The sequence below is a fragment of the Sorex araneus genome, chromosome 6 (genome assembly GCF_027595985.1).
Source record: "Sorex araneus isolate mSorAra2 chromosome 6, mSorAra2.pri, whole genome shotgun sequence".
NCBI lineage: Eukaryota > Metazoa > Chordata > Mammalia > Eulipotyphla > Soricidae > Sorex > Sorex araneus.
This window is the reverse complement of record NC_073307.1, coordinates 28037572-28055114: the sequence shown is the minus strand read 5'-3', so window position 1 is coordinate 28055114 and position 17543 is coordinate 28037572. Positions and strand designations below refer to the sequence as shown.

At 41.7% G+C, this 17543-nt stretch overlaps 1 protein-coding gene across 2 annotated transcripts in view; it reads left to right on the top strand.

Annotated features, from left to right (window-relative positions):
• Positions 1-16131, top strand: part of RAD50 (RAD50 double strand break repair protein) — a 63957-nt gene extending 47826 nt beyond the window's left edge. The window contains exons 21-25 of one of the 2 annotated variants that reach the window (XM_004609850.2): positions 28-252; positions 10249-10334; positions 10847-10989; positions 12998-13131; positions 14932-16131. In XM_004609850.2, coding sequence (XP_004609907.2) covers positions 28-252; positions 10249-10334; positions 10847-10989; positions 12998-13131; positions 14932-15118 — 775 coding nt within the window. In that variant the 3' untranslated portion in view covers positions 15119-16131. Of the gene's footprint in view, positions 1-27; positions 253-10227; positions 10335-10846; positions 10990-12997; positions 13132-14931 lie in introns of both variants that reach the window. The other variant, XM_055143896.1, reaches the window with a different exon arrangement.
• The last annotated feature ends 1412 nt before the right edge of the window (positions 16132-17543 follow it).

Sequence of the window (17543 nt, the reverse complement as noted above, 5' to 3'; positions counted from 1 at the left end):
AAATGTTTCTCATTTGTCACTTTATAGTGAACATCAAACATTGGAAGAAAAAATAGATAACATAAAAAGAAATCACAGTGTGGCATTAGGGCGGCAGAAAGGTTATGAGGAAGAAATTATTCATTTTAAGAAAGAACTTCGAGAACCTCAGTTTCGGGATGCTGAAGAAAAGTACAGAGAAATGATGATTGTTATGAGAACAACAGAGCTTGTGAATAAAGATCTAGACATTTATTATAAGACCCTTGACCAGTAAGTATTGAACTGGGAATTTGGTGCCCGTACTGTACCATTCAGTATGATGCTTGTGGGTTTAATATGTTGAGACATTTGGCCTTTAATATGTTAAGGTATGTTTCTCGTGTCCCCATTGTATTGGTTTTTTTTTTTTTTGCTTTTTGGGTCACACCCGGCGATGCACAGGGGTCACTCCTGGCTCTACACTCAGGAATTACCCCCGGCAGTGCTCAGGGGACCATATGGGATGCTGGGAATCGAACCCAGGTCCGCCGCGTGCAAGGCAAACGCCCTACCCGCTGTGCTATCGCTCCAGCCCCTGTATTGGGGTTTTCAATCATGCATAAATGTTGTGTCCTGTCAGATGCTTTCTTTGTATCCCATCCCTTGATGTGATGATTTTTATCCATTTGTAGATTAGGTGAATTACATTAATTTATTTGTCTATGTTGAACTACCCCTTAGATCCCTGGATTAAATTGTATTTGGTAATGATGTATGATCTTTTAATAAGTTGTTTAATTAGTTTGTATTTTGTTGAGAACTGGAGCGATAATGGCCGACCTGGGTTCGATTCCTCCATCCCTCTCGGAGAGCCTGGCAAGCTACCAAGAATATCCCGCCTGCACGGTAGAGCCTGGCAAGCTACTCAATATGCCAAAAACAGTAACAACAAGTCTCACAAATAGAGACGTTACTGGTGCCTGCTTGAGCAAATCGATGAACAACAGGATGACAGTGCTACAGTGCTAGTTCATCAGAAATAATAGTGTCTCTCTTTTTACATAATGTCTGGTTTTGATGTCAGGGTAATAAGTTTGGTAGAGCTCACTTGTGAAGCCATCTGGTTTGTTTGTCTTTGGGGGATTTTAAAATTTTTATTTACTTTATTTATACAGATCTTGAAGAGTTCTAAAAAATCTTCCTTAGGCCTTATGCCTCATCTTCTATCTTGGATGATAGGTTATAAAAATAACAAGAAAGTTTAGTTACAATATCAGATCATACAGTGATCATTCTAGTTTGGAGACCTTCACATAGGGACTTTCCTTCCTTTCTTGGAATTCTACTATGAATTTAAAATACTTTGTTTAAATCCATCTAGAATTGTAGGTGTTTGGCAGACAAATTTTAAGTTACTTTGGATTTTACTTGTTAACTTTTTTCTAAAAAGAAAAACATCTCCTGGGCTTGAGCAGTTAGGGTGCAGGTAGGGTGCTTGCCTTGCACTCAGCCAATCATTGTTTAATCCCAGGTATTCTATATGTTGCCCCCCTCCCCCCGCCATTGCCACAAGGAGTAATTCCTGAGTACAGGGCCAGAAGGAACTCCTGAGCACTGTAGGGTATGGCCCCAAAACAAAACAAAGAAAAACATATTCATTGCTAAGAGAATTACACAGGCGGTATCTTCTCTTAAGGCTTCATCTGGTGGAATAGAATAAAACTTAGTCAACAGATCGACCTCAGCAGTGTCATTCAGACCACAGAGCGGTGAGGCAGAGCTTTCAGTATGAGAATCCTTCTAGTTCACAGTGATACAAAGGCAGTCCCTGATTGACTAGCTATAACTTTAACCTGTATAAGATTTGGGACAAGTCAGATTCATTTACTGTAAAAATTAGGAATTAACCAGTTATCTGTTTTTTCTTCTTCTTCTTCTGTTTTGGAAAAATGGAGAAGGTTTTGCCTTGGGGCGGGAGGGTGCATATCCAGCAGCACTCGGGGCCCTGTGCTAGGCGTCTAGAGCAGGGTCCCCACAAGCAAAGCAGACACACTAGCCCTTTGACTATCTTCCTATTTGTCTTTTTTATTTTTTCTCCCTCATTAAATGCTGCTTATTATTCCCCAGATGCTAAGTTTGGAAACTATTAAGGGAGTTTTTCAGAGTTTAATAGACTTCTTAATAACAGAGTTTAATAGTGAATATAGAAAAATACGATTCATGAAGGAACAAGACAAATAGGATGACACAATTCTTTCAGATATTTTCTCAAAGAAGTTTTTCATTATAATATTTCCAGCAAAGAAGAGAATAGGGAGTGTCTACCTGCAGCACTCGGCAGCTGCCCTGCTCAGAGGCATGGTTCTTCCTGGCCTGAGGTGAGGTAGAGCTGTGCACTTCCCTTTCTTTAGTAATTTACTCTGCCGCTTCCTGGTGTTCAGGTGATTTACTGTTTTCTGCCAAAGCAGACATTCTCCAAAATCATCTATCTAGCTTGCACTCCTTTTCTGCTTAAGTGGCACCAGTTTTGTATGTATGTTGTATTTATTCTTTTTCAAAACTGGCATTGACTTGAAATCTTGTAGGGCTGCTCATTGCTCTGCATTGTCATCCAGTGAGCTAAGATACCTAGCCCTTCTTTATTCACACTGAAGAAAGGCATCATGTTTCCTGTCATCTTGTTCCCATTTAAGAAAGTATAATACCAAGATTTCTGATGGATTTAGTTGAATTCTAAAGTGATTCTTGCAGGGGCTGGAGTGATAGCACAGCGGGTAGGGCGTTTGCCTTGCACGCGGCCGACCCGGGTTCAAATCCCAGCATCCCATATGGTCCCCTGAGCACCGCCAGGGGTGATTCCTGAGTGCATGAGCCAGGAGTGACCCCTGTGCATCGCCGGGTGTGACCCAAAAAGCAAAAAAAAAAAAAAAGTGATTCTTGCAGTACTTGCTTTATCAACAGGAGTGGCCCCCAGACCCAATGATCACTACTTAGGAGCTTCCCCTCAAAATAAAAGGAATTTGCTCAATAAAACAGACCTTGGCGGCGGAGGGTGAGGGCCAACATGTTTGGCCACGTCTTCATTCAAAAACAGATTGGCGGATAAGCCACAAAGTAGTAAATGCCAGGTCCTGGGTTCAGTCCCTGTACATGCCCCCCCCCCCCAAAACCCACCGGACAAGCATACTAGGGAATGTTTCTGTGTTCCCCAAGGAGATGGAGCCTCTATTAAAAAACAAAACCAAAACCAAAAAAAAAAAAACCCAACTTCTATCTTCTTGTCAGGCTCTACAAGATAGGATCTAGTTCTCCTGCAAACTGTTAACAATCCAGTGTGGAGTGGGACACTGTGGCAGGTGATCGTATATTTGGTGTGGACAATTCAGTAGAGAAAAGTCTCTTAGTCATGGAGGTTCGTATCACCCTGATGGCTGCTATAGAATTTAATCGGGCCAGTCTGGGGGAGGCAGGCAATGAGGTGGTTTCCAGCAGCTTAGACTTGCTTAAGGAACAAAGCCAGCATGTTTACTGAGTTCTCTTATCTGGTAATTAGATCGATTCTTCTAAATGAGAAGGAAAGAAGTGGTACAGATTTCCCAAAAACCGAGGCTGTGGGCTTGTGCTTGCAAACACTAGCCTTAGTTTTTACTTTGAGCCTTAACTTCACCTTCTCACCTAGAAAGTTGAGTCCAAAATTTCCCTGTTTCAGCTCTTAGAATGAAGCATGCAGTCAGTGTAATTGTTGCAGTCAACTGTCTATTTAAGGCAACACAGGAAATTAGCAGTGCATTTTCAAGAAAAGCCGATTACCATCTGTTATTAGTAGTATTCTAAAAACATCACTGATTATAAGCGTTTCAGTGGTCAGAAATATCTACACAAAGCCGAGAAATGGGGAAACTTTCCCCATTTAAGATATAATACCCTGTAACCCCTTAAAATAGAACACATTAGCTAAAGTTAATGATTTTTAAATACATCACTCAAAGTATAGTGTTCTGGCCCATGCCCAAAATATTTTGTCACTTTTCCCTAAACATAGAACATAGCATATTAAGCCATACTTCTGTGACTTAAAGGAAATATCTTGTGTCCGGCTCTCTTTAGAGTTTGTTCAGCACTGGTCCCCAGAAAACTTAGGATCAGAATTTTGGGAGACCCTATGGCTTACCTCCCACCCACCATTCAAATACAAGAATGAGGTCAGTATTTTTTGAAAATGTTTTTGTAAGTGCGATTTTTTTTGCCTGCTTTTTTCCAACTTGATTTGTTTTCATTAACTTAACTAATTTTTGTCATCATGGCCGGCCTGGGTTCGATTCCTTCGTCCCTCTCGAAGAGCCCGGCAAGCTACCGGGAGTATCTCGCCCACATGGCAGAGCCTGGCAAGTTACCCATGGCGTATTCAATATGCCAAAAACAGTAACAACAAGTCTCAAAATGGAGACGTTACTGGTGCCCGCTCAAGCAAATCAATGAGCAACGGGATGACAGTGACAGTGAAGGGCCACTTCTTTCGGTGGGGAGAGGGGGAGCCACACCCAGAGGTGCTTAGCTCTGTACTCAGGGATTATTACTCATGGGCTTAGGGGACCATATGTCGTGCTGGGGATCAAACCCAGGTTTGGCTACATGCAAGGCAAATGCCCTTCATGCTGTACTATAGCTCCTGCCCTGAAACCGTTACTGAATTTTTAAGGAATTTTTGTTTGTTTGGGAGCCATACTTGACAATGCTCAGAGGTTACTCCTGCTCTGCACTCAGGTATTACTCCTGGCAGTGCTCAGGGGATCATATGGAATGCTAAGGATTAAACCCAGTCATCTGCATGCAGAGCTAGTTCCTTTTTTTTTCTCTATTATCACTCCAGCCCCAAAGAACTTCTTTTTTTTAATTAAATTTTTTTTATTGAATCACTGTGATACAGTTACAAAGGTTGCATGATGAGGTTTTAGTCATACAATGTTCCAACACCCATCCCTCCACCAATATCTCTCTCTTTTCTCCCCACTCTTCTCACCCCCCCCAAGTTACTCAAGTTGGGTTTTTTTTTTTTTTCTTCTTTTTGGGTCACACCCAGCAATGCACAGGGGTTACTCCTGGCTCTGCACTCAGGAATTACCCCTTGGCGGTGCTCAGGGGACCATATGGGATGCTAGGAATCGAACCTGAGTTGGCCTCGTGCAAGGCAAATGTCCTACCTGCTGTACTATTGCTCCAGCCCCAGACCCCCCAAGTTAATCTTTTTTCTTGTGCTTTTTGGGTCATACCCAGCAATGCGCTTTGCACTCAGGAATTACTCCTGGCGGTGCTTGGGGGACCGTATGGGATGCCAGGGATCGAACCCAGTCGGCTGTGTGCAAGGCAAATGCCCTACCCACTGTCCTATCATTCTGGCCCCCAAGTTACTCTTTTTAAGGGAAATCTTACACCCCTTTTAGGGTGCTCTCCTATCATGCTCAGGGAGAGCGTGCTGCACACGGTGCTGGGTGGGGGTGCGGAAAGTCACCAGTGCTGCAGGTGCTGGATGTGTTTCATTTTTATTCTTATCTCAGTACTAGCTTCTTTTGTGTTAACTCCGTTTAGCTTAACCTTGTGGATTTCATTAACATTTGTAAATTTAATTGAGTTTTATTTAGGGCTACTAGTGAGACTGACCTTTGGAGTATGAAATCTTTCAGTTTGGACCCTAGAGTATCTCTCCCATTATAAAGTTGTAGCACTTTCCCTCTGAGCCCTTCCCTTTTTGTTAGGATTCTTCTCAAGTATTTCATTGCTTTCCTTGCCACTGTAAGTAGGATTTATTTTTTTCATTATGTTTGATATTGGATTTTACTGGTAGGTAATGAAACTGGCTAACATTAGTCTTAGGAATTTCAATTGAGCAATTCAGTGAAACAGTCTAGTGGATAAGATGCCTGCCTTGCACACACCTGACCAGGGTTTGATCCCCGGCATCCCATATGCCCTACATGTCCCAACAGGAGTGATACCTGAGTACAGCTGGTTGTGACCCAAAATAAAATATTCAGTTGATTCTTAGATTCTTCAATTGATTCTTAGATTTTTCTAAGTGACCTGCAGAAACAATGACAGGCTTCCCCTTCTCATTCTTATTTTCATATGGAGATCATGGGGATCTGAGAGTTTTGTTTTACAATAGCCATAAGAGACATCTTTTTCTTACTTGTTTGCAGGAGGAATACTCCTGGGTATTAAATTTAATGTTTACTGTGACTTATCTAGTAGTCATTTTGTCAGGTTAGGAAATTTTATTTTGTGCTGAGGATTTTTATCAAAACTATTACTTTTGACTATCGAGATGATCGACTTTTCTTTTAATCAGTTAATTCAGTAGATAATCTTAAATATATCTTTTTTTCTGTTGCACGTGTCATGCTTTCTTAGAAGTGGTATTTGGTTGTGGTATATTCTTTTTAATGCCTGTACTAAACTTTATTTTTATTTAGAATGTATTAATAAGCAAAATAGACACATACTTTTTTTTTCTAGGAAAAGTTTCTTCTTGCTGGGGTCAGAGAGATAGTACAAGGGTTAAGGCATTTACTTGCCTTGCACATGGCCACCCCTGGTTCAAATGTTGGTGCTACATATGGTCCCAGAGATTTCCTGAATGTGGTCCACAAACAAAAAAATTAATTTTCTCCATGTAAGAATTTATATATTGGGAGCTAGGTGTGTAACTTTAAGATTTAATAATACTTGTATTTTAAAGTTATATTGTACTTAAGCACGTTGGCTTTAAAGACAGGTGTTTTATGGAACTGCCTTTTATATATTACCATATTCATGGCCTGTCAACATCCTGGCCATTTTGTTTTGGCTTTTGGGGCCACACCAGCTGTGCTTATGACTAACTCCTGGCTCTGCACTCAGGGATTACTCCTGGCTGGGCTTGGGGGGGTCATATGTGGTGTTGGGATCAAACCTGGGTTGCCCTTACTAGCTTTACTATAGCTCCAGCCCCCAACCTGGCCATTTTTTCCTGACTTTGTACAAGTTACTAAAATTTTTTTTTTTTTTTTTTTTTTTGCTTTTTGGGTCATACCTGGCGATTGTACAGGGTATACTCCTGGCTCTGCACTCAGGAATCACCCCTGGCGATGCTCAGGGGACCATATGGGATGCTGGGAATTGAACCCGGGTTGGCAAAGTGCAAGGCAAATGCCCTACCCACTGTGTGCTATTGCTCCAGCCCTAAAATTTTATCAATTTTTTTTTCTTTCGTTTTTGGTCAGAGTACCCAGAGCTCCTCTCCCAGCAGTTCGTGGTCCAGAGTTTTCTTAATGATAAAATTCAGATATAAAATTAGTCTAACACAGTAATTATAAGGATGAAGTAAATCTGCTTATCATAGTCCCTTAAGGTAAATTTTTTTATCAATAATAAGCTGTTTTGTTAATTCCCCCTAGTGGGTTAAGTTAATATATTTGCTGTTGTACAATGAGATTGTAAATTCCATGGTAGACTGAGAGAACAAACAGAGAAACTATTGGACCAGTAAACAGCAGTAGGCATAAATTCTGACATGCCCTGGGTGAGTCTTGATCTCTCAGGAATAGACCTTCTCTTACGTGCTGTGTCTCAGCCAACCTACCCGGAGCCCCGAGTATACAGGAGACCTCAGTGGAAGCTGTGGTGTCTTGTTGGACACCTCCCAGCCCCCTGAAGTATGTTCTCTTGGCAGTGTTTATGTTTATTATGTAAGGTTTTTAACTGGGATGTAAAGATGACTTTTAAGGCTTTTGGAAAATTAGAACTGTAACATATAAAGTTATGGATTATATCATTGGTTCCAAGAATATATTCTGAGGTCTTTCAAAGGTGGAGGAGGGGGAGGCAGTAAATACTTGGGGTTTTGTCTTCATCCTTTTGAAAGGAGCATAAGATATTGTATGGAGGTATATGTATAAGATGTATTCTTGTTTTATTCTCAACAAGCAGAATTTTTTTCTAGTCTTTTATTTCATAGAACTTCATCTGATATTTAGAATGTATTTATGTTGAGTCATTTCTTTGTCTTTTGCTGGCAAACCAGAAGGTCATGAAATGATTCTGCAAATGCAGAGCATTACAATCAGTTTCCTTTTTTTGTATATATATATCAGATAAAAGGCCTGCAAATCGAGTAAGCGCATCTTAATCCTTTGTAAGTTAGTGGCAGTGGTGGTGCCTTTTTGTCACTGGTGTAACATTTGTTAGTTCATAAACTCACTTCCAAAGAATCTAAAGCAAAACATAAAGGGTCTTAGATTTTAACAGGGTGCTTTTGTTTTTGCCAACATCACTTTTTTCCTTTATCAGTGTGTTTATAATGCTAGTTTTTTGTTTTGTTTTCAAAGAACATTGCAGGGGACAGGGACCTGACCAAAGGAAAATAATGCATATATTTGGATTTAACAATGTCCATCTTTGACCAAGAAGACAGTTAAACATTTTGCAGCTCAGCTTAAATGTCTGTCATACCTCTGAACCAAAGCTCTTGGTTGGTAAAAAGCTCACAGAAGCTAGGAGTAAAAGCAGCTTTATGAGACATTTTTTATTTTTTATTTTTTTTGCTTTTTGAGTCACACCCGGCTATGCACAGGGGTTACTCCTGGCTCGTGCACTCAGGAATTACTCCTGGTAGTGCTTGGGGGACCATATGGGATGCTGGGAACCCAGGTAGGGTGTTTGCCTTGCACAAGGCTGACCCAGGTTTGATACCCAGCATCCTATATGGTCCCCCAAGTACCGCCAGGAGTAATTCCCGAGTGCAGAGCCAGGAGTAATCCCTGTGCATAGCCAGGTGTGACCCAAAAAGCAAATAATAATAATAAAAAAATAAAAATAAATAAAAATAAATTTAAAAGTCTCATAAAACTGGGGCTGGAGCAATAGCACAGTGCGTAGGGCGTTTGCCTTGCACGTGCCTTGTACAAGGCAAACACCCTACCTGCTGTGCAATCACTCGAGTCCTTCTCTATGAGACTTTTAGGAAAACTTTAATCCTAAGACGAAAAAGGCAGCTGTTCCTAGAAATTCACCTGTTTCCCAGCAGACTATGGGACTCTGCACCTCCTCCTCACTGATAATTCAGTCTTCCTGGAACCAGTGGCCATCAGCAGGGTAGTTCTTTCCAGTAAGGAAAGAAAGGTGTACTAAAAAAAATTGAGATTTTTACTGTACTTATATACTGCTATCATACCACAGAGAGTGAAAATGAGAATGGTAAGGACCCTGGATCTCTTGAATACACATGGCTGTTTCCACTACTGGCCCAGCAACAAGGTGGTTCCATTTATTTTTATTAGATCCTACTTTTATTATTGAAGGTATTTGGGAAGTTATTTCATGAAATTATTATGGTGTTTTTTAATTTTTTTTTTCTTTTTGGGTCACACCCAGCGATGCTCAGGGGTTACTCCTGACTTATGCACTCAGGAATTACCCCTGGCGGTGCTTGGGGGACCATATGGGATGCCAGGGATTGAACCCAGGTCGGGCCCATGCAAGGCAAACGCCCTACCCGCTGTGCTATCGCTCCAGTCCCTTATGGTACTTTTAAAATCATTATGGTGCTGTTTCTTGTTCTGTTTTGTTTAGGGGTCACACCTGGAGGTGCTCAGGGATCCCTTTTGGTGGGTTCAGGGGACCATATGGATGCTGGCCACATACGTGGCAAATGCCCTAGCCATTGTACTGTCTCTCCAGCCACATATTTCAAATGTTTGGTTTTCTTTTCCCTTACTTTATTTAAACACTGTAGTTTAGAAAGTTGTTCATGATGTATCTATTTCAGGCTTCAGTATTCCAACCCTAATCCTATCATACCGACTGTCCCCATTTTCCTAACCACCTCTCAAGCCTGGCCCTGGAGCAGGCTCAAATTAATTTATTTTATATTGCCTTCCACCTCTGAATGGCTAGTGGAATTATAAAAAAAAAAAAAAGAGTAAGGAAATTTGTGAATATTGTTATATCTCACCATGGGGGCGTCAAGTCCTTGTCTGAAAACTTAGTGAGATGTTGTTGCTAGTTAAGCCTTTTGTGTTAATGTTTTTGTTAATTGAACTTAGTTGGCTTCTACATTCCATTCCCTTCCAATCTGGTATGTTCCAACTGAATTTGGAGATGTTGCTCCAGAAAATCCAGAATATTTAACTGGAGAGTTAACATAATACTGCCACGGTGGTGGAATGTGGGTATGGCTGTCAGGGTATTTCAGATATTCTTAGCATACTATCAGATTATTTTCCCTTCAAGTTCCAATGGCTTCTTTTCTAGAGCAATAATGAAATTTCACAGTATGAAAATGGAAGAAATCAATAAAATTATTCGTGACCTTTGGCGAAGCACCTATCGGGGACAAGGTAATTACTACCATGACGTTGCATGTTTTCCCAAATGTCCTACCCCCATGCTTACCCTACATGACTTTTCACCATGCCAAGTTACCTCTTAGACTTCCTTGTGACTATCTCCTTGAGATTTTCTAAGAATTCTTATCTTGATGACATCTTGTAGCAAGAAAAAAAATGCCATTTTCTTTTCCAAAGCCCAGCAGGACTTACATATTTGTCTATGGTGGCACATTATACTGAGCTGATAACAATGAGCTCTGTTGGCGTGTAGATAGGGATGAGCGGAAACATGATAAGAAGGAAACCAGCAGGAGGAAATTCTTGTAAGGGAAGCTAAGAAAGGCTGGGCTGAGACCGAGGGTGTCTCGGTTTGTTTCTGACACCGGCATCCTTGTGAATCCTCTTGACCATAGCTAAGGGTTCTAAACTAGCCATATTCACCTCCCACCCCTATAAGATCAGCCTCAAATGTTGTTCCCAAGCTTCCTAAATTCTTCTGAAATCGCTTCTTCCTGTGTCAGATATTGAATACATAGAAATTCGGTCTGATGCTGATGAAAATGTAACAGCTTCAGATAAAAGGCGGAATTACAACTATCGAGTGGTGATGCTAAAAGGAGACACAGCCTTGGATATGCGAGGACGATGCAGTGCCGGACAAAAGGCAGGTACCTCAGGAGTCTAGGAACGTCCTTTACACAGAGAATCAGTTGACCCAGAGAAATACCATTTTGATATAAAGCAAGCTTTTAGAAAAGGGGCCTGAAATAATCTAATAGATTAGGTAAAATGCAGAACAAGAATGGTAATACTTCCAGTGTTTCACATCACTCCTTTTGAAAGAATAAGGTTACTCTGTCACTGACTAGAGCAGTCCTCACCAGGGCCATATGGTCACTGCTGGGACCCCAGAATATGACAGGAGGCCACAGGAAGGAGCATGGTTGGGAAAAGGTTCAGAAACACTGAGCTGAAGGACATACCACTGCTTTCACCTGCCCCCAGTATAGAAGGAAAAGGGAAAGGAGGAGAATTGTTTTAGAAGCAATGACATGCAGTATAAACAAGGTCCTAGATTTGAGCCAGACTCTTTAGGCTGTAAGAGTCTCATTGAGAAAACAACCCCATAATAGAGGAGCCGGGCATTTCTCCCTCCCTTGGATCCTGTAGACCCTCTAAATGTTTGAGCCATAGGCTCTGATGGTCTCAACTGAGGTTCTTCCCTGAGATCCAGTTGCTGGGGCACAGTGTAGGCTGAATAAGGAGCACGGGGAAGTCAAGAGTGGAATGACGTTAGTTACTACAGGGTCAGAAAAGTGGTGCCTCCATCCTTGGGAAACAAGACTGGGTCACTCACTGGGTGGCTTGTTTCTGTGCTGTCACCTCAAGGTTCCTCACTTCAGATTAGAAGCAGGTAGTTATATATACTATATACTATATACAATAAAACCTAATGGATTTTCTTAACAAAATTTTAAGATTCTAAAATTGCTTACTCATTTTCTGAATTATTTTTATAAATGATTTTCAGGTTTTGCTGAAGTCATTCCATGCCTCTAATTTGTCGGCCTAGACATCTGATACCAACTTTAAGCATCTGCAGATTATTATCTCATAGTCGACTGAAAATGACAAATTTTTGATCTACAAGGAGTATCTCCTACTTGGATGATTTTTATTGATAATTGTGAATGAGAAAATAGCATTTAAACATGGCATCTTTGGGGGCTGGAGTGATAGCACAGCGGGTAGGGCATTTGCCTTGCACGCAGCTGACCCGGGTTCGATTCCCAGCAACCCATATGGTCTTCTGAGCACCTCCAGGAGTAATTCCTGAGTGCAGAGCCCAGAGTAACCCCTGTGCATCGCCAGGTGTGACCCAGAAAGCAAAAAAAAAAAAAAAGTGGCATCTTTGGAATTATAAATCCTTTCTAAACAAATTACATTTACTGTAGCATTTAAACAAATCATGTGATAAATTGTGCGTTCAGATGCTCCTGAGAGTGGGTGGAGGCAACAGCATTGAAATATAGAAAGTGCTTGTCCCCAAAGGGCCATGCTATGGCCCCAAGCCTTAAAGAGATTCTATAAATGCTCTGAAATCTGTAACTCACCAGGGTGCTTTCACACAAAAATTCAAGGGGAGAGAGGTTTTAGAGCTTACAAATTAGAGCAAGAGTGTAGGGGCAACTCCATGATAGAGATCTCATGAGGCTCAAGAAAATATATTGTCATTCTTGTTACTCAACCATTTATCTGTAATGATGACTTATTACAGATTCTTTATTACAGATAGGTATTTAAGAGTCTGTTTTCAGGTAGAGGTGCTAACATTGATTTTAACTTTTTGTATATGGTAAAGGTCTCAAACAGAGACCTTTCTTGGCAAGGCAAGTATGGTTGCTGTTGAACAACACACCCAGCCTAATGTTTTCTTTCATTTTACATGACACACTAAGATAATGTACCTTGTGGGTTACTTTTAGAATTAAAAGATGGTCCATGGTGCTAGGCTCTCAGAGAGGAAAAAAAAAGACAGTCTTTTCTCAAGGCGACTCACCCTGTGGCACTGCCCACCTTTCCCTTCTAAATATTTTATGCCAGATCCGCACACATTTCTGAGGTGAATTAGAGATTTGTGTCATGCTTTCAGTTCTGGTGCTGTTTTCCAGGTACTGGCCTCGCTTATCATTCGCTTGGCCTTGGCTGAAACTTTCTGCTTGAACTGTGGAATTCTTGCATTGGATGAGCCAACTACCAATCTTGACAGAGAGAACATTGAATCTCTTGCCCATGCTCTGGTTGAGTAAGTATCTCCAATTTGGAGGCAGGTTATGATCATTTTCAGGATAAGATGGAGAGTTCCATGATAACTTTCTTTAGATGTGTCTTCCCTAGTTGCCAAGCCTTCAACTTTAATTTTTTTTGGGGGGAGCAGGGAGCACACCTGCCGGTGCTTAGGGAACCATATGGGGTGCTGGGGATTGAACCCAGGTCAGCTGCATGTAAGGAAAGTGTCCTACCTACTGAACTATTGCTTTAGCCCTTCCAGCTTAGCTTTTTGAGAGTAATTCAAATTCTCATTTATTTTTGTTGGGTCACATCCAGCGATGCTCAGGGGTCACTCCTGGGTCTACACTCAGGAATTACTCCTGGCAGTGCTCAGGGAACTATACGGGATGCCAGGGATTGAACCCAGGTTAGCTGTATGCAAGGCAAAATGTCCTACCCTCTATACTATAGTTCTGGCCCCTACATCATTTATTAAAGAACGACATGATGAACAGCAGTGCAGGCACGTCCTGCATATGCCTCATATGTCATGTTCATAGGGAAACTCCTGGTGAGGGTTTCCTGACTTGGTTTGGTTTCTTGTAAACCCACTGGGGAGCCCACATCACATGTACAGGCGTTGGCATAAGCTGCTAAAACAGTGATGACAGTGGGTTTTTGTTTTTGGCTATCTCCCTAGTTTGTCACATATGTCAGACTACAGCTTTGAGGAATGACAGCAGAAAGTTTATTAGTAGGTTCTCCAGAGAGGGTAAAATTGCACACATCTTCCACCATATTCATCTGTGATTGGTGCAGACAGAGAATGGCACTTTCCCTTAGATAAAGAAGCTGTCTCAGGCACTTCTGATTCCAGGTAAATTCTTTCTGGCAAAGATACTTCCTACCTGATTCCAGGCTTAAAGCCATCTCTCAGTAATGCTGCATAACCAACAGGTGAGAGAGCTAACGCTTTTGAAACCTCAGTATATCTAGCTCCCGGCAAGGAATTACTGCTTAGTTAAAAAGCCTTTAAGACTCATAGCTAGTTCCCTCAGTAGACAGATAATGAGCAAAAATGTTCTCAGTCCACCCACTCAAGCTCCCTGTGTGTCATACTAATGAGGTGTCTGTGACTGGTTGTGGCAGAATTCTAAGTAGACTTAGCTCCAAAGAAGGCGGCAGGGCTTGCGTATATGTTTGTTATTCCCCCTGCCTGGAGAGGTTTTTTTCCTTCCAGAGAAAATTAGTAACAGGTTCCAAAAACCCCAGCATAGGAGTAAGTTACACTCCTAAAGTTCAGCAGCATAGACATTAAGGAAAACCTGATAAAGAAACCTGGTAAAGAATTTTCTTCTGCTCTAGCGAGAAAATTTTTGTTCTAGAGGAAATGTGTTCTTTCAAGTTCCTAAGTGGACCTAGGTGAGGAGTCAAGCCACACATCCTCACTTCAGTCTAGCAGGGCGGCGGGACCCCTTCCTGGGCCCACCGCCACTTCCTGCAGGGCTGTGACACCACACGTTACAGGAAAGCCTGGTTGTCTCACATAGCACACATTTGTAGTGTGCGTGAGATAAAGGGTTTGCGCTTTTTATTTTCATTTTTTTATTTTTCTTTTTGCTTTTTGGGTCACAACCAGCGATGCTCAGGGGTTACTCCTGGCTTTGCACTCAGGAATTACTCCTGGTGGTGCTTGAGGGACCATACATATGGAATGCCAGGGATCAAACCCGGGTCAGCCGCATGCAAGGCAAACGCCCTCCCCGCTGTGCTAGTGCTCCGGCCCCGGGTTTGTGCTTTTTAATAATGAAATATTCTAACTATATTGTTTCAGGATAATAAAAAGTCGCTCACAGCAACGAAACTTCCAGCTTCTGATAATTACTCATGATGAAGATTTTGTGGAACTCTTGGGGCGTTCTGAATATGTGGAGAAGTTCTACAGGATTAAGAAGAACATCGACCAGTGCTCAGAGATTGTGACATGCAATGTCAGCTCCCTGGGATCGTACGTTCATTGAGACTCAAGAGAATGGAAATGCCTTAGAAACAGGGCCTTGGGCAACTATTTAGGTCTCATATTAACAGAGAAAATACATTTTGGGGAAGGAGCTTTGTGTATGAGGTATTAGGTGTATGCCAGGTTCTAAAATCACAAAATTGTTCATATGAGGTGGGGATGGATTCTATGAACTTCCAGAGCACAGTGTGGATGAGTCCAGGCCCAAAGTTGCTGACCTTCAACTGCTCAGGTCTAACTGCCTTGACAGTTTATGGGTTTGCATTGAAAAACCAGTATTAAATTCAGAGGTAACACCTATTTCACTTCTGATCATGTTTATATAGGTTTGGGTACTTTGGTTTTTCCTGTAGATACACATAAAAGCCCATTAAGACATTAGCATTATTACAGCAGTGTACATTAATAAAAAGTTATGAGTATTTCCCCCACCCAACCTCTGAAAAAAAGCAGGAAAGTAAAACAATAGATAAGGAGAACCTACTCATAATTCTTGCCTTTGGAAAACTTGGGAGCAAGGCCTCCTTCCGTCTCCTATATGTCTATCAACGCTGTTGCTCCCCAGGACACATCCTTGTGTGGAAGGCAGGTGAGACTTGACAAATCATGACCTCCATGGGGGCTGGCTGTTCAGTACAAGGGTCCTGTGGTATGGGACCACCAGGGCAACTCCCAGTGGTGCTCAGAGGACCGTGTGGTGTCAGGGGTCACCACATGCAAGAATACACCCTAAGCCAGATATCATTTTTTCTTTTCTTTTTTCTTTCTTTCTTTTTTATTGGATCACCATGAATTACAAAGTTGTTCTAACTCCGGTGACCCTTTCTCCATCCATCCATCCATCCCAGTCTTTCTCTATGACAGACACTTTTTTCTTTTTTCCTAGTAGGCACTGTTACAATACTGTTACTGATAGGGTATCATGGATGTGACTTTACCTCCTTTCAGCATCTAGTTCTGGTTCAGAGTTACCCCTTTCCTGACCTATCCGATTTTTTTTTTTTTTTTTTTTTTTTTTTTTGCTTTTTGGGTCACACCCGGCGATGCACAGGGGTTACTCCTTGTTCTACACTCAGGAATTACTCCTAGCGGTGCTCAGGGGACCATATGGGATCCTGGGATTCAAACCCGGGTCGGCCGCGTGCAAGGCTAAAGCCCTACCCGCTGTGCTATCGCTCCAGCCCCCCAAATATTATTTCTTAAAAAAAAAGATCAGTCTCAGCAAAAAAACACGGACTTATAAATTGCAGTTAAGCAAACTCAACTGCAATCGTATTAAAATATATATAGAAAGGTGTTTTTAATTCCAAGAACTCCAAGAATAATTAAAAAAACTTGTTCATAAGTTATTACCATAACCAACCAAAGGGGGAAGTTCTGATAGATGCCTCATTCTGACCATTTATAAAATTTAACATTTCTTCCCTTTAGCAATCTTCAATTTTGCAAAAAATAAAAATGGTTTCTTAGTGCCATTTGTCACCAAATCAAACTCATTTGGACAAGGGGAAAAAACCTTTTTCCATTACACAATAAAAATAGGTACATTCTTTCAACATGTTTCTGATCACTGGAGCCATTACAACAACAAATTACTTAAAAACAAACCAACAGAAAAGGCAACACAAAATAATACAGGCAAAGAAAGTTACTTACAAATTCACAGACTCTCAAGTTTGGTTTCCCCTGATGATGTGGCTTCCCTTGTAGTGTTTTCGAGAGTGACAGCTTTCCCCAGATCCTCTCGTATCAGAGGAGTTGGGGTAGGTGCCGCCCTTCTCATTGCTGACTCTGGATCATTCTCCCCCTGCCCCATTTAATACCTCACACATTAAATGTAGCCATCAGTGTATGCAGGATGACAAGTCACAATGGAGTTCTACTCAGCTGTTTAAACATGGAATCTTTTGCAATATCTGAATGGACCTTGTGGTGATTACAACAAGCAAAACAACTCAGATGATTACCACCTGGTAATTATATCTCTCAATAATTGCCACCTAGTAATTATCTCCCACGTGTACTATAACCAAGGCAAGGGCAACAGCAAGTTACAACAGTCTCTGAAAACGAATGCTTACAAGAGGAGTGGGAGAAAGGGGTACAGAGGGTGGGGCTGAAGCTTCAACGGTGGGTGGGTGTGAAGCTGTATTCCTGAGTTTTACACTGCGGCTAGCCAACTTTAATGAGATTTTCTAAAAGATAATTGACCACCCGTGCTTAAATGGTGGTACCACTCACTGGTGCTGGGACAGTGGACAAGTCTTACCCTCTGCTTTGTTTCCTTACCTGTAAAAGCGGGGTAACATGCAGCCAGGGGTAAGGACAGGGGTTTGGTTGCTTGCTCTGCAGGTGGCCTACTCTGGTTCAACCCCCGGTACCACACATGGTTCCCCAAGCACGGCCAGGAGTGGCACAAAAACCAA